We start from the raw sequence: 24,635 nt of genomic DNA on the forward strand, positions 1-24,635 counted from the left end.
GCCTCTGCCCCTGCGGACTCGGATCTTCCTTCAGTTCCAGGGGGCCGTCCCTGACTGACTGAGGCAGTCCCTGCCCCCTGGGTTGCTCCTGAATCCTCCCCACACGCTCTTCCTCTTCCCGTCCCTCCGATGTTTCCGTCCTCTTGCCCACTGCTGCACAGGCTCCAGTTCTGTGCTGCTGGAGTGCTGTTAGGAGCAAGCAGTTATCTGCAGTTCACTTGCTCACTACAGGATTGCTTTAAACACAAAAAAGTTAGTTCACTGAGAAGGAAGGAACTGAATTGCTGAGTGCCATTGTGTATAAAGCCTTACTGCACAGTAACTCTCCAGGAGTGTGGTTTGGAGAACTCTCGGGATGAGCCAGAAATCCATCGTGGATCAGACGCTTCCAGCTCCCGAGTCTGCCTGCCCTTGACGTCCTCAGTTCAGTCTTCTCTTGATAAAAGGGGCCGGGCCCAGTTTATTCTGAAGCTACAAGGTAGGGGGAAGATATTAGGAAGTCTCAAGTGTCAAAGAGATCTGAAAAGGAGAAACTGTTTTCAACAAATTGTCCTACATATGCTCATCATTAGCACCAGTGTCTGTGCTGGGTTTTTCCGTGTGGAGTCAGTGTCTGGTGCCCCGATGAACAAGCAGCCTTGCCTACTGCCCCAGAGCGTTGCTGGGAGGGTCACTTATTTTAACAGACTCCTTTCTCGTAGCCGTGTGTAGACTTACTGTAAGACATATAGTAAAACATATATGAGTTCAGAGGTAGAAAAAAGGAAACTTGAATATACAAGGCAAAACTGGAAAAGGTAACATGTCCCATACGAAGAAATGGGAGGTGGTGTTTCAGATGGTTTTTCCAGCAGGATTTACTGAGCTTCTGCTGTGTGCTAGAAAATGCTTAGAGCGAAGACAGTGGTGAGGGAGGAGGCACAGGCTGTACTGCAGGGCACCTGACGTGCAGCTGTGCTGGGTCCAGCTAGGGAGCTAGCACTTGGTTTGGATTTCTTCCCCAGAAGGAGAACGTGTGGTTTCTAAATAATCTCCCATGACTTTATCCAGTGATAAAACCTCAGTCATAAAAAGGTTTTGTATTTTAGATTTAGATTTAAATTTGATTGATTGCAGGACTGGGGACTGAACCCAAGACTTCCATACTAAGCTACATCCTCAGCTCTTTTTTATTTTTTATTTTGAGACACAGTCTTGATAAGTTGACCAAGTGGGACTTGAATTTGAGCTGGGTATTTAGCTCAGTGGTACCACTGCCTGCCTCAAAGCTCAAGGACCCGAGTTCAATCCCCAGTATCCCTGCCCCCACAAAATGGGACTTGAATTTATAATCCTCCTGCCTTGGCCTTCCAGAGTGTTGGGGTTCCAGGCATTTAGATTTAACTTGATGTTATTTTTTTAAATTTAAAAGTGTTTAGCCAACATTCTTATCAGAAGCGTGTGTACAGTTACTAGTATCACAGTAGAGAGGAACATGCTACTAGGAGAGGCTGGCGACACTCACTAGATATTTGCTTAGCAGAAATGCTGCTTCTTTCTGTAATGGGAGCCACACAGGTATCTCAACAATTGGGACATGGCTTTGAATGGTCAACAGAGGGCCATAGAAGCATGCATTGGTGAACAACAGGAACATGTTCTGAGATATTTGTCAACATGAGAGATGTGTAATTGGGTGATGGCATTGTTTGAACATTATAGATTTTACCTGCACAAACTAAAGCAACAATGCTACTAAGTGATACAATCTGAATGGAAGTAAAATTTTAAAAAGATTTATTTGTCGACCAAGATCTATCCCACAGAAAGCAGTGCCCAGATCGACCCAGTACTGGGCTATAACTCCTTCTTTTGTAGGATTTTACAGCCTTGATCTCATTCAGGTGGTTACATTTTATTTTTTTACTGTTTACATTGTTGATATTTAAAAGATGGTGGTGAGACAGTTGAATTTCAACCCAGATATAGCACTTTTTTGTTACGGGAGGTTGCCTTTAAAATTTATCTACTCATCTATTCTAACCCAGGGGAAGGAGATATTTCTGGTCAGCAAAGTTAACAATGTTTTTGTTTTTTTTTTAATTTACAAAAACTTTTGAGCAAGACTAGATGCCTGTGGTGCCTGTTGATTTTGAACTAAACAAAGCAAATGGCAGAGTTATTTTACATTGTGTCATTTCATAGGTTTTTTGCTTTAAAGTGTTCTCTATCATTCCTCCCTTTATTTTGAGGGAACTAACTCCTTACCCCTCATGTTTATACCAATTTTTACTATTTTTATAATTAACATCTGATAATGTTGGGCAGAGGCTACTCTCTGATGTATGAGTTTTGATATCTATTTTACTGTGCAGGGATCAAATATGAGGACGAGCAGTATAACAGTCTTGTGAGAGTGTTGACCCATGCTCTCCATCTTGACAAGACCAAAATTGAATGTTGAGTCCTCTGTACCAAACTCTTTTTTTAGCAGTTTAATATAATCTTTTAGTTTATCTAGTGACTCTTTAACTATTCCAGATTTGTTTGCATAGTAGCAGCATGTTTTTTTCAGAAACAGACACGTTTATTTTACATGAGCAGTGAGCAAATAAGGGCCCACCTATTCTGTAACATTACATTAGCTAATGAGTCTGCGTTTTTAAAGCTTGAATTGCATCTCAAATTTTTTTATAAGTTTTTAAAAAATCTTTTGTCCCAAAGCTATGAGATGTTGTTTTAACCTGCAAGCTGCAGCACTTAGAGTGAGGCTCCCTGTTAAAGCTAATCTTGTTAATATGGGGAGGACAATTGTTTTTTGTTTTGTTTTGTTTTGTTTTATTTTTACCAAACCATCTGTTGTAGCAATTTGTAAAGGCATCTTTTTCATAGCTGAAGAAATATAGACAGACAAGTTGGGGATTAGGATCCCCAGATCACGGACCAGAAGAACACTTTGAAATCACCTTAAAAACACCATTTTTACAGAGAAAGTTTCATTTGGGGCAGACTAATTACTAGTGGTAGAAGACAAATCAATAATGTAGTGAAAATGGCTGAAACATTGTGTGGCTTTTGAATACCAAGAAAGCAAGTTTTATAACTAATTATATGTAATGGGTAGCTGAGTAAGGGGTACATAGTAAGCTTTATTGGCTCTAAGGGCAGGTCACTCATGATGCCAATTGCCTGAGAAGTAGTCATCATGGTGAGTGGTGCACAAATCTACTAACCAGAGACTAACTCTTGTTCTGTCTGTAGCAGCAGGGAATGAGTATCATCAGTTAAATCTATCATATCTGTATCGATTCTTGTATAATTTTGGATGCCCTTTTAAGATCTCTTTTATTTTGTGCAGTGTAGGCGTTTTCTCTATTTCTGGAGGGGTTTTCTAAAATCTTTTTAATCTGTACAGTCTATCTTTTTAACCTCTGAGGCCCATGTCTAGCAGTTGACTGATATCTAGCATAAACATGAAAAATTATTTTCTGCAGCCAGTTGTCTCCGAAGGCCAGGCTATATACAATTTTAAGGTGTTACATTATCTCTGTTTACAGTTGTCACAATTACCAACATTTCAAGTTACAGCAGAACTGTTTAACCATATTTGAGTTTTATCTGAACAATATCTCTTTTTTAGATTTTTTTTGTCATCCCCCACAGACAAGTAAGGTTCCAGGGTTTTTATAACATTTTTTTAGACAGGCATCAAAGAAAAGTGTAAGGGGATGTCTCTTAAGTTTTTATTTAACAGTTGTAAAGGTTATATATTTTTATTAAACTTACCATCTTTATGCTTATAAATTTTAATTTAAAAAAATAACTCATAACAATTTGATACAATAAAAGTCTATAATATTTGTAGTCTTTATTTTTTAGCCATGCATAGACAACAGATTCCTATGTGTTGAGAGCAGGACCTTGAGTGCACTGTCTGAAAATATTTAGTTAATATACTCTTAATAGTACAATTTATTTTTTTAACCTTGTCAGAGCTCTGAGGCCAATGAGCAGTCTGTAAGTACCATTTTATATGTAATAGTTTTGTTAGATCTCGTATAACCTCTGCTACAAATGCTGGCCCATTGTTTCTGCCCATAGAGAGAGGCAGACCAAACTGTGGAATTATCTCTTTTAATAAAACCTTTCATACAGGAAGCCTTCTCTGTTTTTGTAGGGAAGGCCTCAGGCCATCCAGAGTTGAGTATAAACACATACCAACAAATATTTATAACCTTTGCAAGGGGTTGGTGTAATCATCTAAAGTTTCTGTTTAGTTGCCTTTTTGGTTTCTATGTCTGCCTTGGCATTGCCTTTTGCTATTGCATCTTTTTGTTCTTGGTGTCTAGAGCAGTGCATTACTGCTATTTTTTTTTTCTTTTTATTGAGTTTATTGGTACAATCTAGGTATACAGTACAGTTACATTCATTATTGGGATCCTGTACCTTTACATAATAGGTCTTGATTCTCATTTTTTCTCCTTGTCCCTGCCCTCCCTTCACGCCCTCCTCCCCTCCCCAATTACAAACACTTTATTTCCATTCTTTCAATTTCTCATATTTTTTTCCTCTCCCTTATTCCCTTTCCCCCACCCTTCCCACTTTCCCTACACCTTTAGCCCTTTACTTCCTATTTCACATTATTAATTATCTCATTAGGATCCTGTGTACTATTATAGTTTTTCGCACCAGAGAAACTATTCGGTATTTCAGTTAAAGAAATCTCTGTATGAACATTAAAAATAGGGACTCCTAAAATAAAACTAAAAAGGAAAGTAAAAGAGAAAAGGCAGTGATGTAAGATTAAAATAATCCTTAATTCTGGAGATGAAAATGGTCCCTTAACATATTTAAATTGCTTCTTGCTCTTGTAGTCTTATCTTATTCTTTTTTTTCATTATTTAGAGAATATTTTATTAGTTTCTGTAATCAAACCCACATAGATATGATCTTACATATTTAATACAATGCATTACCCCTGTACAAATGGAAAAAAAAATTAAAAATTAACATTTCTAGACCAGTATGGCTGTCCATTTCTGTACAATGCCAACTCATACTGCTATTTTATTAGGTTTTTACATTGCCTCTAACAACTGTATTACTTCATTTATTTTTAATCTGTTTGCCCTCTGCTGTGAGAAAACCACACTTTTTGTAGATTTTGCCATGGCTATGCAAAGTAGCAAAAGGGAATCTGTATAAACATTTATCCTCTTACCTTTTGCCCATCAGAGAGCCTGTATGAGTGCTCCACTTGCTGAGCTGACCATCCGGTGGGGAGGGGTCCCACTTGGACCACTTCATCTTGAGTCGTTACTGCATAGCCAGCATAGTGTACCCCATTTTTCATGAAGCTACTCTCATCTACGAACGAAATCAGCATCAGGTAGTGGGATTTTCTGCAGATCTGGATGACTTGAGAACAATTCATCAGTGATGCTGAGGCAGCCATGGTCAGGGGGCTCTGATTCCAAGGGCAAAAATGTAGCGGGATTTAAGGTTTTAACATGAACAAAATGTAGGTGAGGATTCTCATGAGGGTCTGATATTACGTGACTCTGTTATTTGCTTTGTTTTGGTACTGGGAATCAAACTCAGGTCCTTGTATTGGCAAGGCAGGCAGTGGAACCACTGAGCTAAATCCCCAGCCCTGTGACTGTATTATTTGAAAGCCACTGATGGCCTCTATTATTCAACAGTTTTAGGAAGGCACAGGGAACCTGAATAGTCAATTTTTGTCTTAAGGTTAGCATGTCAACTTTTTTAATTAGCATAACTGCAGCTGCCAGAGCTCATAAACAAGGGGGCCATCCCTTCACAGCTGGATCTAAATTCTTAGATAAATATGTTATTGGCTGATTCTATGGACCTACTTTGAGCACCCCTAAAGCAGTATGATTTTTTTTTAGTCACATACAAAGTAAAAGGCTGGGTCACATCTAGGATCCCCAATGCAGGAGGCAACAGAGAAAGTTAGTTTTAGCCATTTAAATGATGGCTGTTGCTCTTTACCCCATAATAGTTGCTGTCCTTTTTGGGCCCTTTAAAGCTTTATATAGAGGTTTGGCTTGTCTGCAAACCCTGGAATCTAGATCCTGCAAAAACCTGCCACCCACCCTCCCAATTTTCTCAGCTGCTTTTATGTTTTTGTTTCAGGTATAGTGCTGATTACTTGTCTTTTGTTTGTTTGTTTGTTTGTTTGTTTTGGTTTTTATCTCTCAAGCAGCGCATTCCTTTGGAAACGTGGAATCCTAAATATCTGACTTGCTGTACACAAATTTGAGCCTTTTTTATGAAACTTTATATCCTGCCTCTTGAAGCAGCATTGATAGTTTTTTAGTACCCTCTGAAGTTTTTATTCATTTATTCATCAGAAAATTAACAATAATAATTGTAATTATATGTATGAAATTTTATATCCTTTAATTTGGTATCAGAAGCACTTTTTTTTCCAAAAGCACTTTTAATAAAACTTCTTAATAACTTTTTTTTACAGGAAATAGCATATTTTGAAAATGACCATTATAAACATATCACAGTAATAGGTTAGATTTGTGTGTGTGTGTGTGTGTGTGTGTGTGTGTGTACCAGGGATTGAACTCAGGACCTTGTGCTTGTGAGGCAGGTGGCAGCACCACTGAGCTAAATCCCTGGCCCCATATCACAATAACATATTTAGAATTTAACTCTTTGATAACCAATGTAAACATTTTATAACAACATATTTAGCAATATTTATTGGGGGTATATCTTTGTAGAAGGCTATGAAAGTTATTGGAGCTCTCATTAGTGAAAAAATACCAAAGTAAATTTTTTTGAGCAGATGCCTTTTTTATTTAACAACAGGAGTCTCTCTAGACCTAAGAGTTTATATTTAATTATCTTGATAAAATTTTAACTTATAAAACCAGGTTGTAGAAATAAACAAATTATTTGCATCTTTGATGTCATTTTGATCAAAAAATATAATTGGACAAACACTGTTACACAATTGGACACAAACAAACAATTTATGAAACTAGAGTGCACTCAAATGTATTTGGCCAATTGAATCATAAAATCTCTTAATTAAGACTAGTCAAAACCTTTGCAGGTCAATTAACAGAGATCTCTTGTAGAATTGGAATCAGAAGGAATGAAAGCTCTTTATGACTAAATGTAAACCTTTTTTTTTTCTTTTTTTGTTAACGGGGATTGAACTCCAGTCTGCGCTTGCAAGGCAGGCCACCAAACCATTGAGCTAAATCCCCGGCCCCAATGTAAACCTTTTATAACAAACTTGAAACTAACAAGCAAACATATATTTTTTTTGATAAATTATTTTGCATATCTTCTCAACATACTTAGGCCTTCTGGTCTTATATATCTTTTTTCTTAACAAGACCAACATACAAAATCTTTTTACATCAAAAGTATATCTCTTGTCTGGGCGTGGTGGTGCACACCTGTAATCCCAGCACTCAGGAGGCTGAGGCAGGAGAATTACTGTGATTTTGAGACCAGGCTGGGCTACATAGTGAGTTCCAGGTCAGTCTCAACTACATAGTGAGACCCTGTCTCAAAAAACCAAAAAAAAAAAAAAAATAAAGATATCTCTTATTTATAACTTTTAAAATATTTTTTGTCTCATTATTAACCTTTTATAACAAACTTTAGCTGTTAAAATCTTAAAATGTCTTTTTTTGTTGTTTTCAGATTGTTACATCTTAAAATTTGACTGGCTGTAAATAAAACAGCATTGACCTTGAATTTTTTATCAACAAAATACAAAAAAGAGCAAGTTGACCCTATAATCAAAATTTAAGAATTTGCAATGTACAAGAAAAAATTTTTTAAGTACACTAATCAGACATCATCTCAAATTGATACAGTGATACATTTATCAAATAGTTAAAATTTGCCACTTAATTTCTCTTGTAAAATCCCTTGATGTCTGGTAAAGCACAGTTGCAGTTTCTCTGGCCTTATTTTAGCAATAGGCTGATAATGTAGTGCTGGCCTTTGGGCTATTTACATATACTTTTTTAATCAGTTGCAACAATGGAGTTATATTTATTTTTCAAGGTGAACAACAGGAGCGTGTTCTGAGATATTTGTCAATCTGAGGGATGCATAATTAGGTGATGGCATTGTTTGAACATCATAGATTGTACCTGCACAAACTCAAGCAACAACATCACTAGGTGATGATACAATCTTATGAGACCAGTATTATCTGTGAGGTCTGTTACTGACCTAAATTCCATTATGTGGTGCATGACTGTATTTAATGTTAGTTGTATTGAGTCTAATAGATGTTTATATTACTCATCCATATTAATCCTTTTCTATATTGTTAAAAGATAAACTTTGGCATATTAAAAGTTTAAAAATTGATTCATGCAGAGAGTGATTCATGAATCCAGTAGCTCCAAATGGGAAGTAGTTCAGACTCCACCAAAGAAATGTGAAGGGAAAGTCTTTACAGAGTAGTCATAGAGGCAGAACCGAAAAAGCATTCCATCAGTTAAAGTTTGAGCAGCTGCCTTATTTGAGCTGCCCTGGTGGGAAGTCCCTAATAGAATAGCTGATGCTCAGTTAGCCTGTATTTGCTTCCTTTTGGGTATGTAGAAGCCTAGAGTACTGGGGCCATCTCAGCCTGCTAACCTCCAAATTATCTTTGTGTTTATTTGTATATATGTATGAAATCTTTTATTTTTATATTATAATACCACATGAGTTTTTTCCCCAAAGGATAGTATATGATATCTTATTATACTATCACAATTAGTCATATTAGAAAATACCTTCACAACTACCAAAGAATGACATACAGCCTCTGACAATTTGGGAAATAAACTATGGTACTGGATTAGGGTAATTTAGCTGCCCATCACCTAAAACCTTAAGAAAGGTTTGCCATTTAATAAAGTGCAGCTATGATGTGCTGAATGTCTTTTTTTTCTGTAGCAAAGATCCTGGTTCTTCATAGAATGAGGAATAATTTGGATAGCAGCAGAGAGGTTTGGTGGCTTCCCTTTTCCTGATATGGTCTCCATTCATTTGTCCTTAGTCAAAACACAAAAGAAGGTAACAGGATTATATTGATACTCCAATATGCTATCTAAGGAAAAAGAATATACTTTTAAAGTACTTACAAGTCTGAAATAGGATTGGTTTTCTAGAAAGAATAAAAAACAGTCCTACTGGAATGGATGTCAATGAACAAAAGGTTAAGTCTATTATTAGACAGCTAAGGTGGAAAGCATACTACTGGCTGCAGACCGGCATTGTCCTTTGATGCTAGTGGTTAGTATTGTATGGCTCTGGTGTGAAAGATGCTAGTGCTAACTCTGGGGAGGTCCCTGAGCTTCTCGATAGTTGTTTTCACCTTGGTTGGGTCACTTGGTTTAACATAGCTTAGATGGAAAAGTGTGCCATTGACTCTTTATATCTCTGGATTGCACATCTTCATTCATCCAACTGCAGATCCAAAATGTGCCTGTACTCAGTATGTACATAGCCTCCCCCCCTCCCCCGTCATTGTTCTCCAAACAATAAAACAGCTATTTACATCGCATTTATATTGTATTAGGTAATCTGCAAATTATTTTATGTGTATAAGAGAGTCTTCAGGGGTTATAAGCAAAAATTGCACCATCTTATATAAAGGACTCTAGCATCCTTGAATTTTAGTATAGTCCCCTACAGATACATAGGGATGACTTATTTTATTATCATGAAGTATGATGCTTCATATAATTGCCTTTTTCTAATCCAGTTGACGCTTTCCTTTGTTAAATAAAGCAGTAATTTAAATGGCTTTTAAAAAATAAGAGAAGACTTAGTCAAAGTATAATGCATAAATTTTTCATTATTGTTCTACCTGCTCAGAACAGATGTCTTCCAGAGTGGTGCTCCACTTAAGGAAGATTTCTTGGCACAAACCTCAAGCTTTGTGTAGAGCATAGGAATCCATGATGTTCTTAGAATTAAATACACCTATGCATTTTTATTATACCATCTATAAGTGCTTGTCTTGTTTTAATGGGTAGACGCACTAGTATGTTGAAACTTGCCTAATGATAGCCAGAGATACCAGTTATTTTACAAAAAAGCAGATGACAAAAATTACATTCCCATTGTACCCCTCTGAGGTAATGACATAGGCATAAAGGCTCATTTCCTTTTAGCTAATTCATGGAATTCCAAGAAAATTTATATTTCAGCTTCACCATTATAGGAATTTCATGATTTTCTTTGCCTGCATTTAAAAGTATAGAATTGTCCACATGACTATGAAATCAGCGGATGTTCTTTCCCTACTGCTGAGCTCTGGATTTTGTTTAGCTCCTTTCAGAGCTCTGTGAAGATTGTTGAATCCAATGATGAAGAAAAGACATTGGGCTATTTTTGACTGTGCCTGTTGATTCCTGTGCCTTCTGCCCTGGAAAATCTATTTTCCCCACCTTTCTGTTCCCTGTGAAGATAAATGAAAGCCACGGGGAAAATTCTCCCTTTCTCATTCACAGTAATTCTACAGTTTATGAACTGATGGTATCAGCATTTGCTGAAGGATGACTACATCAGGAAAGCCAGGAACTGACATGGATCACATACCTTAGAAACCAAAATCCAACTCCTGAAATTTGTACATGGAGGAAATATTTACAAAGCAAATCAACCTAATATTTTATTACTTTGAAGAGTTTTTTTTCCTTTTGAGAGTTTTCCTCAGGTGCAGTTTCAGTCATTTCTGAGTTATTAACTTGCAAATATGAATAATATATTTAAAATACATATGTGCTTGATGGCAGAGGAAGGAAAGTCTATTTATGATTTAAATAGATAAAAATTACCATCTAGAACCATGCTTTTGTTTTTGTTTTTGTTTTGGAGTTTTTTTTGGTACTGGGAATTGAACTCAGGACCTTGCCCTTGTGAGGCAGGTGCTGGAACCACTGAGCTAAATCCCCGGCCCCTCTAACCATGCTTTTTAAGAGAGAAAAATTGTCATGTATATTAGGATACATACGTATTTATCAAAAGCAATATTTGATATATTCAAAGAAAATATGTGTATATTTCATCACTGATTTAGGAAAATTTAAATATGGAAATTGATTTTAAAATATTTGACCATGTGCAGTAATGACTATCATTTCTTAATCTTCATGTTCTTCCATGCTATTTTTTAGAATCATTAAAAATCTCTGAATAACTAGATTCACTATTAATATGTTCTCTGTGTTGTACCACCCAGTAGGACTGCCCTATGCCACCTGATAGGAAAGCCAAGCATGTACCTCTAGTGGTTCAGAGCCACCCAGCAGTGAAACATTTGATTATGGCCCCATTGTGAACATGTTAAACCAGGATAGAAGAAGTTTATTATGTGGAGATTATATTTTTGAACAAATATGAGAGTTGACCACTTCTGGCAATAATATGTTTGAATTTGGCTTTTGATCATTGTGAAGTAGTTACCTTTCAGATGTGTTTTCAAGGTGCTAAATTTACCTTGTTTTTTTCTCTTTCATTGTTTCCTTCTGATGTGGCTGCTGTGTTGACCACCTGTGTCTGCTGCTGAATTTTTTTGCCATCATCAGGAAACCCCCCAAGGTAAGCACTGACATGTATACTACGTAGAAATCAAGGATCTAATTCATCCCCAATCCCATGCATAATGTCTGTCCCCTTAGGGAGAAAAGTGGCATTCTAATTTAAAACCCAAACCACAGACAATTCATGTTACTAATTGTATAAAATTAGAATGTCACACTGCGTTTACGAAGCACTTTCACGTATTATTTCATTCTTGGAATGCATACACTGATCCTCAGACACGTGTAGGGTGATTGTTTCTGCTTTGTTGGTGTTGAGAGGAGAAGGTACAGCAAGACAAAGAGCATGACCTCACTCTCAGACTGAGTGGGGTGAAAGCAGGAGGACACCACCTAACATCTCAGATTGAGTGTGGCCAGTCTGATTACAGATTGCACAAACTGTTTCTCTGTGACTGCTAAGAAGACTCAGTATCTTTGGAAAGATTTTCCACTTTTAGGTGGATATCCCACTTTCAACCAATTCTGTATATTCCATCAGAGTTCCTAGCCAATCACAGTGTCTACTAGTTAGAATTGTCCCTCTGCTGCTCTGCCTAACTTTTGAGTGTGTTTACCATTGGGGAAGCCCAAAAAGTATAGAATAGATGGAGAGGGAGGGGTGAGAAATAAGGGGTCTGGGTGACCAGGTCCTGAATGATTGAAGATTACCAGTGAACATTTTATTGGTAAAATAAAAGATACTTAATACCAAAAATAATAAGAAGTTTGGCCACACCTTGGGCAGTGATGCTGATTATAGCCATGGCTCTTAAGCTGGGATTGGGACAGGTTATACATATCTATGCCATATTATCTAGTCAGAATCTAAGACATGTTGAGTGAAGGTATGGACTCAGGAATAGACAAGGCTTACTTTTCTCTGGGGTTATACAAAAATTTAACTTAGTCCTTGGATTATGGAAACCCACACAAATGCCATTTTGTGCTTTATAGTTACTGAAGGTATCATAGGTATTATCTCTGGCACTAAGAATTGCAACTCCAGTAAAGAAGGCATTCCTTAAACAAACAGTATGAGATCTATTAAGAAAAAAGAAATGTGTAATACTATATAAGTATAAGCTGTGGGAGGCATTCTGGCCAAATCAAGGAGATGAGATTATTGTTCCTATAGATATCATCCCCAAACTTGTAAACTAGAAAATTTCTGTGGTACTGGAAGATCTGAGTTTCCTTTATGTAGCTCTTCTCTCTCTTGTTGCTGGGTCCCAGAAGTTTCTGAACATACTGCCAGTTTTGTGGTATATTTACTTCTTTCCATCTGGCACTGGACTACTGAACAGTCCACGTGTGGCCTTTTAGTGAAAGAAAGCACTGCAGTTGAAAAGAAGCACAAAAACATTTTACAGTCACTATTGTGTTATACACAGGAACGTACTCGTTACTTTCTAGCCTGAATATATAGCCTTAGTTTTGCTAAGTATCCTGTTGATAATGCCTAAGAAGTATGAAATTTTCAAAATAAAATTAGTATTAAATCATCATGTTAAATATATTTTTAAAATATTTCCCATAATGTACATTTCATATATACGTAATATACATATTATAATGGACATGTGTAAAGAATAAATATCATCTTGAAATTAAATAAGTAATATAAATAGAGTAAGATTTTAAAAGTCACAAGGAGATATAGGACTTTCCTTGTAGAAACTGTAAATATTGAAAACAGTACAAAAAGGAAAGACTTTATTTTTTATACCAGGGATCGAACTCAGGACCTTGTGCTTACAAGGCAGGTGGTGGAACCACGGAGCTAAATCCCTGGACTCTGAAAGACAGTTTTAATGATTATGGAAGAGTGAATCTTTTAGCTGGGTGCTGTTTCATGTGCCTGTGGTGCTAGCATTTTGGGATTGCTTGAGCATACAAGTTTAAGACCATATAGGCAATATAACAGGGCCTCAACTCATAAACAGTATTTCTTTGTTCATATAAAAGCATCAGAGAAGACAGTGTGATTGAATTTAACAAATGATTCTTCCAGGGAAGAGACAAATGCTGCATGAATGAGAACTAGTTCTAGCATTCTGATGGGGTGGGCTAGGGAACACAGGCACAGTATAATATAAAATCAGTTGTGCTAAAGACCACAGAGGTAAAACATATGTGAAATGTGTAGGATGAAAGTTCCTTTTTGATTTCTGCAGGCAGAAATGACAAATTAGATAATCAATCTCACCCTTCCCACAAAGGACAGGTAGGACCTGGCAAATTATTAAAATATGTACTATGAGGCACTGGAATTTTACCAAGGTTAGTGAGCATTTGCTAGACCAAGATTGAAAGGGGTATTGAGGACTGACCTCTGTCCAGGGTGAGGTCTTTTTTTTTTATATCAGGGATCGAATTTGGGTCCTTACACTTGCAAGGCAGGTGGTGGAACTACTGAGCTAAATCCCTGGCCCTCTACAATCGAAAAGGAAGTGAACATTTAATGATGTTAACCTACTGTTTTGGAGTATGTCATTCAGGAATAAACAGGAATAAACAGGGTAAAGGCAAAGCAATGTTGCAGAGCCTTTGTGGAACCTAGGGAAGAATGGCGACACGTTTTATATCCTTCCAGAGGTGGAGTCCTCAGTAATCTCCTTGTACTTTCAGTTAGCAAAGTAGATTGGTACCCACCTTTGGGTGGGGTGTGAAATGGAAAGGGAAACAGAAGTGAACCAGCCCTCACAGATTGAGGGGGTTACAAGACATTTGTGTGATCCAGGAAGCCTTGAGTACCAAAATTGGGTCAGAGTGATACTAGAATGCAGATTCCCATGGGCACCTGGCAGAAGCAAATATAGTCTTAAGATTTTAAAGATTCCACAAACCTTTTAAAAATAGTGTCCAGGGCTGGGGTGTAGTTCAGTGGTAGAGTACTTAACCTAGGGTGCAGTAGGCCCTGATTTCAGTCCCTGCACTGCAGAAAAACAGAAAACAATGTCCAGCACAAAAAGATAGAGGGTACACAACAAGCTAATGTGGCATGAAGAAGCACCAGCAAAAATAATAAAAAATAGAAACAGTCCATATGTTTCACATCTGTTCAAATTATTAGATACAAACTTAAAAAGTTACTAGTAAAAGTTTGTAGTATGTAATAAATACATTCATCATGAGAAGTTGATACATATATACATATCACATCTCAGTCCTTATTTCCCTTTCCCCATCTTTTCTTTCTCCTTCCATCCTAGATCCCTTTCCCATCTGCAAAAGATCTACCTACCTGTTTGCTATCATCTGTCTGTTATTTTCTCTTTAAATTATTTATACTTGGATTTCTCAAATAAGAGAAACCATGTGATATTTCACCTTCTGTGTCTGGTTATTTCACTTAGTGTTACAGTCTCAACACCTATCTGTTTCCCTACAAATGATGCAAACGTGTCCTTTTTATGGCCGAGTAGTACTCCATCATAGAAACAAAAGGGATGAATATTTAGAGAGGTTAACCTAATGTCTCTGGAGATTTGGTTGTAGATACAAACTTTTAAAGAAATATGCTTGCTGTGTTTAAGGAGATAAAACATCAGATTGAGAAATGTTAGAACTGCAAATTAGAAAGAGTGGAAAAACAGATGTGAAAAATAACTCAGTAGGAATTTCAATCTGAGAAACCCAAAACCCGAGTTAAGAACTCAAGATTTACCAACAGAATGGATGCAACTGAAGAAAATTAAATAACTAGATGATACATTAGCAGAAAATGTTGAAATGAAATGCAACATTATTTTATTTTATTTTTTGGTACTGGACATTGATCTTAGGACTTTGCGCCTGCGAGAGCGGGTGGCAGCACCACTGAGCTAAATCCCCAGCCCTCAAATTTATTCTTTTTTTTTTTCAGCTTTAAGTGAGTTTATTGGTACATTTTAGGGATACAGTACAGTTACATTCATTGTTGGGATCTTGTACCTCTACATGACAAGTCTTGGTTCTCATTTTTTCCCCTTGTCCCTGCCCTCTCTTCACCCCCTCCTCCCCTCCCCATCTACAGACACTTTATTTCCTTCTTTTCATTATCACACATTTTTTTCTTTTACCTTATTACCCTTCCGCTACCCATCCCACCTTCCCTACACCTTTAGCCCCTTCCTTCCCATTTCACAATGTCAGTAATCTCATTAGTATCTTATGTATTATTGCAGTTTATTCACACCAGAGAAACTATTCGGAATTTGCACATGTGTGATTTATTTATTTCACTTAGGAGTATATCCTCAATATGTATCCATTTTCCTATGAATGAATCTATTTTCTCATTCTTTGTGGCTGAGTAATATTCCATTTTATAGAAAAATCACATCTTCTTTATCCACTTTCCAACTGATGGGCAAATGGGCTGTTTCCAAGTTTTAGCTATTACAAACTGTGCCACTATAAACATGGGTGTGCATACATCACTGTGATATGATTCTTTTAGTTCTTTTGGAAAGATACCCAGCAGAGGGATGGCTGGGTCAAATGGAACCTCCAGTCCAAGTTCTTTGAGGTATCTCCATATTGATTTCCACAGTGGTTGCACCAGTCTGCACTCCCACCAACAATGGAGAAGGGTTCCTTTCTCCCCACAACCCCGCCAACATTTGTTATTGTGTGATTTCTTGATAGCAGACATTCTTTGTGGGGTGAGGTGGAATCTCATCTGCATCTCTCGAATGACCAGTGATGTGGACCATTTTTTTGTATATTTACTTGCTGCTTTTACTTCTTTGTCTGAGAAGTGTCTGTTCATTTCACATACGCATTTTTGAATCAGGTCTTTATATTTGGGGGGGCTGATTGTTTTGAGTTCTTTATATATTCTAGATAATAGTCCTTTGTCTGAGGAGCAGCTGGTAAAAAATTTTTCCCACATTGTAGGTTGTCTCTTAGTTCTGCTGATGGTTTCTTTTACAGTACAGAAACTTTTTAATAAGATGAGATCCCAGTTGTTGATTCTTTCTGTTAGTTCCCCTGCTATTGAGGATTTCTTCATAAAGTCTTTTCCTATGCAAATGTCTTCCAGAGTTCTGCCTAACTTACCTTCCATCAAGTTTCATGTTTCTGTTTCAATATTTAGATCTTTAATCCAGTTGGATTTTAATTTAGTGCATGGTGAAAGATAAGGGTCCAGTTTTAATCTGTGACAGGTTGAAATCCAGTTTTTCTAACACCATTTATTAAAGAGGCTATCTTTCCTCCACTGAGGATGGTCAGCTCCTTTGTCAACGATGAGGTAGCTGAGTACATCTGGATTTGTTTTTGTGTCTTCCAATCTGTTCCACTGATCCTCAAGCCTGTTTCTTTGCCAGTACCATGCTGGTTTTATCACAGTGGCTTTGTAGTATAGTTTCAAATTGGGAATTGTTATACCCACTGCTATGTGTTTGTTGCCTAGGATGGCTTTTGCTATTCTAGGTCTCTTATGGTTACAAATGAATTTTTGGATTCTTTTTTCTAGTTCTGTGAAATATAGTGTTGGAATTTCAATTGGCATTGCATTGAATCTGTATAGCAGTTTTGGTAGTATGGCCATTTTCACTGTGTGGATTCTTCCTACCCAGGAGCAGGGGATATCTTTCCATTTTTTATATCCTCTTCAGTTTCTTTTTTCAGAGTGCTATAGTTTTCAGTGTAGAGATCTTTTCCTTCTTTTGTTAGGTTGATTCCTAGATACTTCATTTGTTTGGATGCTATTGTGAAAGGAATTTTTTTCCCTTATTTTTCTCTCAGTGAGTCTGTTATTTGTGTATAAGAAGGCTATTGATTTTTGGGTGTTGACCTTGTATCCATCTACTCTACTGAATCTGTCAATTAAGTCTAGAAGTCTTTTGGTGGAGTTTTTTGGGTCTTCAGTGTAGAGTATCATATCATCAGCAAATAATGACAGTTTAACTTCTTCCTTTCCTATCTTTATGGCTTTAATTTCTTTCTCTCCTCTAATTGCTGTGACTAATGTTTCCAGAATTATATCGAAGAGGAGTGGTGATAGTGGGCATCCTTGTCTTGTTCCTGATTTTAACGTGAAGGTTTTCAGTTTTTGGCCATTTAATATGATGTTGGTTTTTATGCTGTTGGTTTTTCATAGATAGCCTTTATTAAGTTGAGATATAGACCATCTATTCCAATTTTTTGCAGGGTTTTTATCATGAATGGGTGTTGAATTTTGTCAAATGCTTTTTCTGCATCTATTGAGAGGATCATATGGTTTTTGTCCTTGACTTTATTAATATAATGTATTACATTTATTGACTTATGTATGTTGAACCACCTTTGCATCCCTGGAATAAATCTGACTTAGTCAGGATGTATGATCTTCTTGATAATCCTCTGTATTCTGTTTGCTAGTATCTTATTGAGGATTTTTGCATCTATATTCATTAAGGAGATTGGCCTGTAATTCTCTTTTTTAGTTGTGTCTTTCCCTGGTTTGGGAATCAAAGTGATACTTGCTTCCAGGAATGAATTTGGAAGTATAGCTTCCCTTTCAATTTCATTGAAAAGTTTGAAGAGGAATGGCAGTAGTTCTTCTCTAAATGTCTTGTAAAATTCAGCAATTGGTAAATTTTTAATTACATTTTCAATTTCACTGACTGTAATTGGGGTGTTTAAAATGTTTTTATCTTCTTTGTTCAGCTTTGGTAATTCATAAGTATCTAAAAATCTGTCCATTTCTTCTGCGTTTTCTATTTTATTGGAATACAGGTTTTCAAAGTAGGTATTAATGATCCTCTGGATTTCTGTTGGATCTGTTGTGACTTTGCCTTTTTTATTCCTGATTGCATGGATCTGAGCCTTTTCTTTCCTTTTTAAAATAAGATTAGCTAAGGGTTTTTCCATTTTATTTATTCTTTCAAAAACCAAATCTTTGTTTCATTTATTTTTTGTATCATTTTCTTAGTTTCCATTGCATTAATTTCTGCTCGAATCTTTATAATTTCCTCTCTTTTTTGAGCTTTGGGTTTTTCTTGCTCTTGTTTTTCTGGGAGTCTAAGATTCATCATTAGGTTGTTTATTTGAGCTTGCTCTGTATTCCTAGTGTGGGCATTCAGTGCTATGAATTTTCCACGTAGAACTGCTTTCATTGTGTCCCATAGATTCCTGTATGTTGTATTGGCATTTTCATTTATTTGTAAAAACTGTCTAATTTCTTCTTTAATTTCCTCTGTAATCCATTGATTGTTTAGGAGAGTGTTGTTTAGTTTCCATGTGCTAGTGATGTTCCTACAGTTTCTTGTGCTATTGATCTCCAGCTTGATTGCACTATGATCTGATAATATACAGGGGATGACTTCAATTATTTTGCATTTATTCAGACCTGTTCTGTGAGCCAATATGTGGTCTATCTTGGAGAATGATCCATGTGCAGCCGAAAAGAATGTATATTCTGATTTTGTGGTGTGGAATACTCTGTAGACATCTATTAAGTCCGTGTGTTCCAAAGCTTGGTTCAGTTCTATTATTTCATTGCTGATTTTCTGCCTAGATGATCTGTCAATTTGTGATAGTGGGGTATTTAAATCCCCCACTAAAATTGTATTAGTGGTTATTTGGTTTTTCATGTTTTTCCCTTTACAAGGATGTAGTGGCCTTCTTTGTCTCTCTTAATGAGTTTTGGTTTGAAATTTACTATGTCTGCAAATAAGATTGCTACCCCTGCTTTTTTCTGGGCTCCTGACGCATGAAGAATTGTTTTCCATCCTTTCACTTTCAGTCTATGGGCTTCCTTTTGCACTAGGTGTGTTTCTTGTATACAGCATATTATTGGATTTTGCTTCTTAGTCCATTCTGCCAGTCTATTTCTCTTGATTGGTGAATTGAGGCCATTAACATTGATGGTTATAACTGATATGTTCTGACTTATTGTCATGTTATTGTCCTTTTGTTGACTCTTTTTACTTTTTCTCTCCTCTCCTTTTAGTTTCTTGCCTTGCCTATTTGATTTGGTCTGTTGGGCCTCATGGTATTGTGAACTTCATTGTCCTTTTCTAGGATATTGTTTAGAATTCCTTGTAGTGCTGGTTTGGTGTTCATGAAGTTTCTCAGGTGTTCTTTGTCGTGGAAGTATCTTATTTCTCTGTCTATTTTGAAAGAGAGTTTTGCAGGATACATCAGTCTAGGTTAGAGGTTGCTTTCTTTTAGGACTTGAAATACCTCACTCCAGGCTCTCCTTGCCCTAAGGGTTTGTGTTGAAAAGTCTGCTGTGATTCTAATGGGCTTTCCTTTGCATGTGATTTGTTTCTTTTCTCTTACTGCTTGTAGTATTTTGTTCTTCTGTTGGATTTCTGGGATCTTGATTATTATATGTCTAGGTGTAGATTTTTTTTGATCATGGCTAGTTGGAGTTCTATTTGCCTCACTTATCTGTATGTCTAATTCTTCCCTTCTATTTGGTAAGTTTTCTGTCATTAATTCTGTGAAGAGCTTTTTTAAGTCATTTGTGTTTTCTACCGCTATTTCATGAATTCCTATCAGTCTTATGTTATTTTTCTTTGCATCTTCTAGCAGTTGTTGGATCAATTTCTCATGATCCCTTACTGTTTTTGAGAGACCTCTTTTTTCCCAGTCACTGACTGCAATCCTATCTTCTATATGTGAAATTCTATCTTTGCAATCTTTTATTCTGTTGTGTACACTTTCAATAGAGTTTTTAATCTCCTGGATATCTGTTTGAATCTGTTTTATGGATTCCATTTCTTTCCTCTGTTGGGCATTCATTGTCTCCATTTCTTTCTTATGCTCAGTCTTCATGGCTTCTATCATGGTCTTGAGTTCATCTATTTTTTTTGTCAGTTTCTGTTCTAGAGTCTCGAATCATGACTTCCATTTTGCTCATCATCTCTATGGTTAACTGGGAAATTATTTCTGATTTGAATTTTTCTAGAGCCTGATTGATCTGTTTTGTTACCTCCTGTGCTATGGGTCCAGGGTGTCCTGCTGGTTCACTATCAGACTTTTCATCCTTATTTGCCCTGCTGTTTGCCATTGGTGAACTGGAAGTCTGTCTTTTTGTCTTGCTTAAGTGTTTTCTCATTTTTATTTTTGTTGTTGGGTTGTCCTTGGTTTAATTTCTGAGTTATTACTTAAATCTTCCTGATATAGTTGCGCTTTAGCTTTTGAGTCTCTAACGACTCATAGACATCCTCATTTTCATAATATTGGAGAAAACAACTCATTAAATCAATCACAATCCTTAATCCCAGTTGTTACATTCAGCAGCCCAATAGGACCAAGCTTGCAAATTGACCACTTGTGGTAGTCATTAATCTATCACCTTTAAACCATATGAATTAAATTAATATCATGAAGCAGCCCAAAATATGTCTGCAGTGATTACAGTTTTCAATATAGCATCTTTACCATTTAGGATGGGGGCTTAGACTGAGTTAGGACGAGAGGAGTAGATAAGTGAAAGAATTGGAGAAGGTTTCAAGTGAAGCCAGAGTACTCAGAATGACCATACTATCTTTATGAAACTATTAACTTCAAAGGGGATAGACAGAGTGCATGAATAAGGACAAGAATATATCCCCTTAACAGTAACAGGGGCTTGCCTTCCCTTGAAGCTACTGAGCCATGAGTGAGTTAAAATGACAGGAGAAAAGAACATAAAGAAAAAATGATAAAAGAAGAAGTCTGAGTTAGGGCAGGAGCAGGAATAAAAAGGGAGATGAGGGATAACATGGTGGAGCAAAAGACTGAGTTGGAGAGAGAGGACAGATAAAAGAAAGAAATTGTAGGGTGGCGTGAGGAAAAGAACGAAAAAACAAAGAATTTGAAGGGCCTCTTTCAGACTGTGTCTCTGTTCTCATATTATACCTTGTGTACAGCCATGTGCAGAACCAAATCCCCTGATCTCAGCTAGCCAATGGCAGGTCCCCACAACTTACACTTACCTCAGTCCACAAGGCCTAAATTGAGCTTCCCAACCCGCAGGGTTGAACTCCACTCAGTTCTCTTACAGGTTTCCCCTGCCCTTTCTTTAAAGATGTTCAAAGTTGGGAGCTCAGAAAAATACCCTTCATGACCACCTATGCCTCTGCAGAGTGGGTCGAAGCACTGGCCCATTCAGGAGGTTTGAGAACGTGGGGCAGGGTGTCAGGTCATGGGGGCACTATCTTCCTTACTGGATCTGGTGGTGCACAGTCGGGGAGGTCGCGGACCCACCAGGTGGGCCCGAGCAGGCGGCCGGAGAGACCTCCTCTGAGTGCTTCTTTACTGGATCTCAAATTTATTCTTAAACTGAGTGCATGCATGAACATGTTCTTCGGGGAGACACTTTCTCTCTATGCTCTTAGAATTTTGAACTTCAAAGTAGTGCTTTGCACAGCGTACAAGGGATGACCTAAAAATGCAGTGAGTGTTTACGTTTTAAAAAGGTATTTCAGTAGAAGATGCATTGCCATTAATCCTTCTCAAAGTACTACCCCTCGCTTGGAGCATATTTACCCCATCATTCTTTTATTTTGTTTTGATTTTTTTGGGACAGGACCTTACTATGTAGTTGAGACTGACCTGGAACTCACTATATAGCCCAGGCTGATCTTGAACTCACAGTGATCCTCCTGCCTGAGCCTCCCGAGTTCGAGACCAGCCTGGGCTACATAGTAAGTTCCAGGTCAGTCTCAACTACATACTGAGACCCTGTCTCAAACACCCCCTGCCCAAAGACTTTCATGATTTCCATAGCAAAAGTGGCAAAAATGACAGGCTCCATGTGTTCAGAGTGAAGATAATGGCAATGTATCTTTTACTTTAATAATTTTTTAAAAATTCAAACACACTATTTTTTTCCGTCATATCTTACTCTTGCCTCCTACAACAGATAACTACCCCAGAACCAGGGATAGTGCCTTGTATTGTGTAGATTTGCAGCTGATGCTGTTGGCTTGCTTTGAATCTCTGAGCTGCTTTGACATCCTCATAGTCAGGCAGTGTTGACTGTGTAACCCAAGACATTGTTTGGTGTGCAGAAATAGATATATAGATAGATAGATAGGTGTAAAGGAAATGATTAATTACATTGCAAAAAGACAGTACTGACTTGACAGATTTTACAACTGGAAAGTCAGTCTTTTAAAAGAACCAACCTGTTACATGTTGATGTTCTGATGTTTCTTCTTTGTACCCCATGACAAATATGTTCAAATTCAGGCTGGAATTTTGCTGGCCCAGCAACTTTTGCAAACAGTGATGGTGAAGACAGTGCCATGGTCAGCCAGGCTTGCAGGGCTTGACTTTGCTTGCAGTTTCAGTTCAGCTTTTCCAGGATGAATGAAGTTTAACTCTTCATTTTGTAGTGATTCTTCACCTCTGATATTAGAAGCTGTGAAGGAGAGAAAAGTGTTGAAAGTTGGCGTGAACAGGAAAATTTTGACATGAAAGATAGTACTTTCATTATCTTGTGGTCTAACTCACTTCTTAGCATGATGTGGTGAAATGTGAACAAATGTGAAACGTGTTTTTCATGTTAATTGTAGTCCTTCAAATTTGCAAAGTTGATAACCATAAAATGTGACATTGGCACACCACTGTTCCTAAAACTAGGACCGGAGTTTGCAGAGATCTCGGCAGTTTTCAGAGTAGACAGCAACAGAACAGGCTGTGAATGGCAGCTGGGTCTGCACATGTGAACAGTGGATCGATTGTTTGACGTGGAGAGGAGGAAGACAGCACAGAGGAACGAGGCACACTCCTTCATACAAAGCAGAGCAAGCCCATTTAGAGCACGCTTTTTTCGCCAGGGGAAGCTCTTTTGATACTGAATTTGAGAGCTAGGAAGTGGTGCGTTTTCCATTGACATTCTGAACAAAAAACTAAATAGTCGGTAGCAACTCTTCTACTCATAAGCTTTTTTTTTTTCATTTTTCCTCTATTTAATCAGTAAGTACTGGTCACCTATGCCCAGTGTCCTATACCTGTGAGATATAGAGAAATGAGTGAGCAGAGTTGCAGACATAGGAAACCTCTCAGCTAATTAAAAATATAAAGGACCTAGGTTTGTGTCTATGCATAGTAAACCCTCTGCAAGTGGTAGCTGTCCTAATGGGAGAGTGCCCATCAGTAGCTACAGCTAATACTGATAACAGTAGCTGCCTTAGACTGAGTTACCCTATGTGTCAAGCATCATATTAGTAGGCATTCTGCTTAAGTTCCCACAATCCTAACAATGTACAATGCACTTAGGTAGATAAATGTTTATTGGACAGGTGGAGCTGTTGATAGAGGAGGGAAAAACTTCAGAGTGGAAATCAAGGAAGTTTTGAAGGAGGTAACATTTGGCAATGAATGAGTTTTGGGTCACTGGGCAGGAAAAAGAGGCTAGGAGAGAGCGAATCACAGAAGAGAAGGTTCTCTTACAGTTTTACAGGCTCTGCTTTTTTCCCAGACTTCTCATTGTGCTCCCAGACGATTCCTTGGTCACTGATGGAGCCTCTGAGACCTGAGGAGTTGGCTGACCACTGACCTAACATACACACAGATAGTGGAGCCTGCTTCTGTCTTTTTGAAAAAGGAGGAAAGCCCAGTAAACACACAGCATCTTAGGGTGACACCACTCTTGTCACTCCTGCAGTGGAAGTAAAAATGGAGGCTTCACCAAAGTCCTTTTGTGACATCTGCTATTCTTCCAGGCTGCTGAGCATTTGTACTCATTGACCTGTATTGGACTCCTTTACTGCTGAGACAAAATACCTCACATAAACAGTTTAAAGGAGAAAAGGTTTACTTTGGCTCCAGGTTTCAGAGGTTTCATTCCATGGTCAACTGACTCCAAGGCAGAAATGACATGACAGAGGAAAGTCGCTTACCTCCTGGCAGCCAGGAGGCAGAGAGACAGGAAAAGAATTAGAGGGTAGGAGGCCAGACCCCAAGGCCATGCTCATGACCCTACTAGACACACCCAGAAGTGTACTTTACAGTAATGTCTTAGGGATCTCTTGAGTCAATTGCAGTAACAAGATTAATCATCACATTGGCCTTTGTTATTTTAAGCAGCCATCATATGTGAAAATACAAATGGAGGAGATTGTGTAACTATGAGGTCATTCACCCGAAATTGCTCTAAAA

General features: G+C 37.5%; 1 protein-coding gene across 4 annotated transcripts in view; it reads left to right on the forward strand.

Moving 5' to 3' along the window:
* Positions 1-24,635, forward strand: part of Kif13a (kinesin family member 13A) — a 190,039-nt gene that overhangs the window by 61,151 nt on the left and 104,253 nt on the right. For all 4 annotated transcript variants that reach the window (XR_004516526.1, XR_004516527.1, XM_010622914.3 and 1 more), the window contains exon 2: positions 11,571-11,583. Coding sequence is in view for 2 of the 4 variants with exons in the window: in XM_010622914.3 (XP_010621216.1) it covers positions 11,571-11,583 (13 nt within the window). In the remaining 2 variants the exon portion in view is untranslated. The remainder of the gene's footprint in view (positions 1-11,570; positions 11,584-24,635) is intronic.

The sequence above is a fragment of the Fukomys damarensis genome, unplaced genomic scaffold, assembly GCF_012274545.1.
Source record: "Fukomys damarensis isolate Sample0158 unplaced genomic scaffold, DMR_v1.0_HiC HiC_scaffold_10, whole genome shotgun sequence".
Taxonomy (NCBI): domain Eukaryota; kingdom Metazoa; phylum Chordata; class Mammalia; order Rodentia; family Bathyergidae; genus Fukomys; species Fukomys damarensis.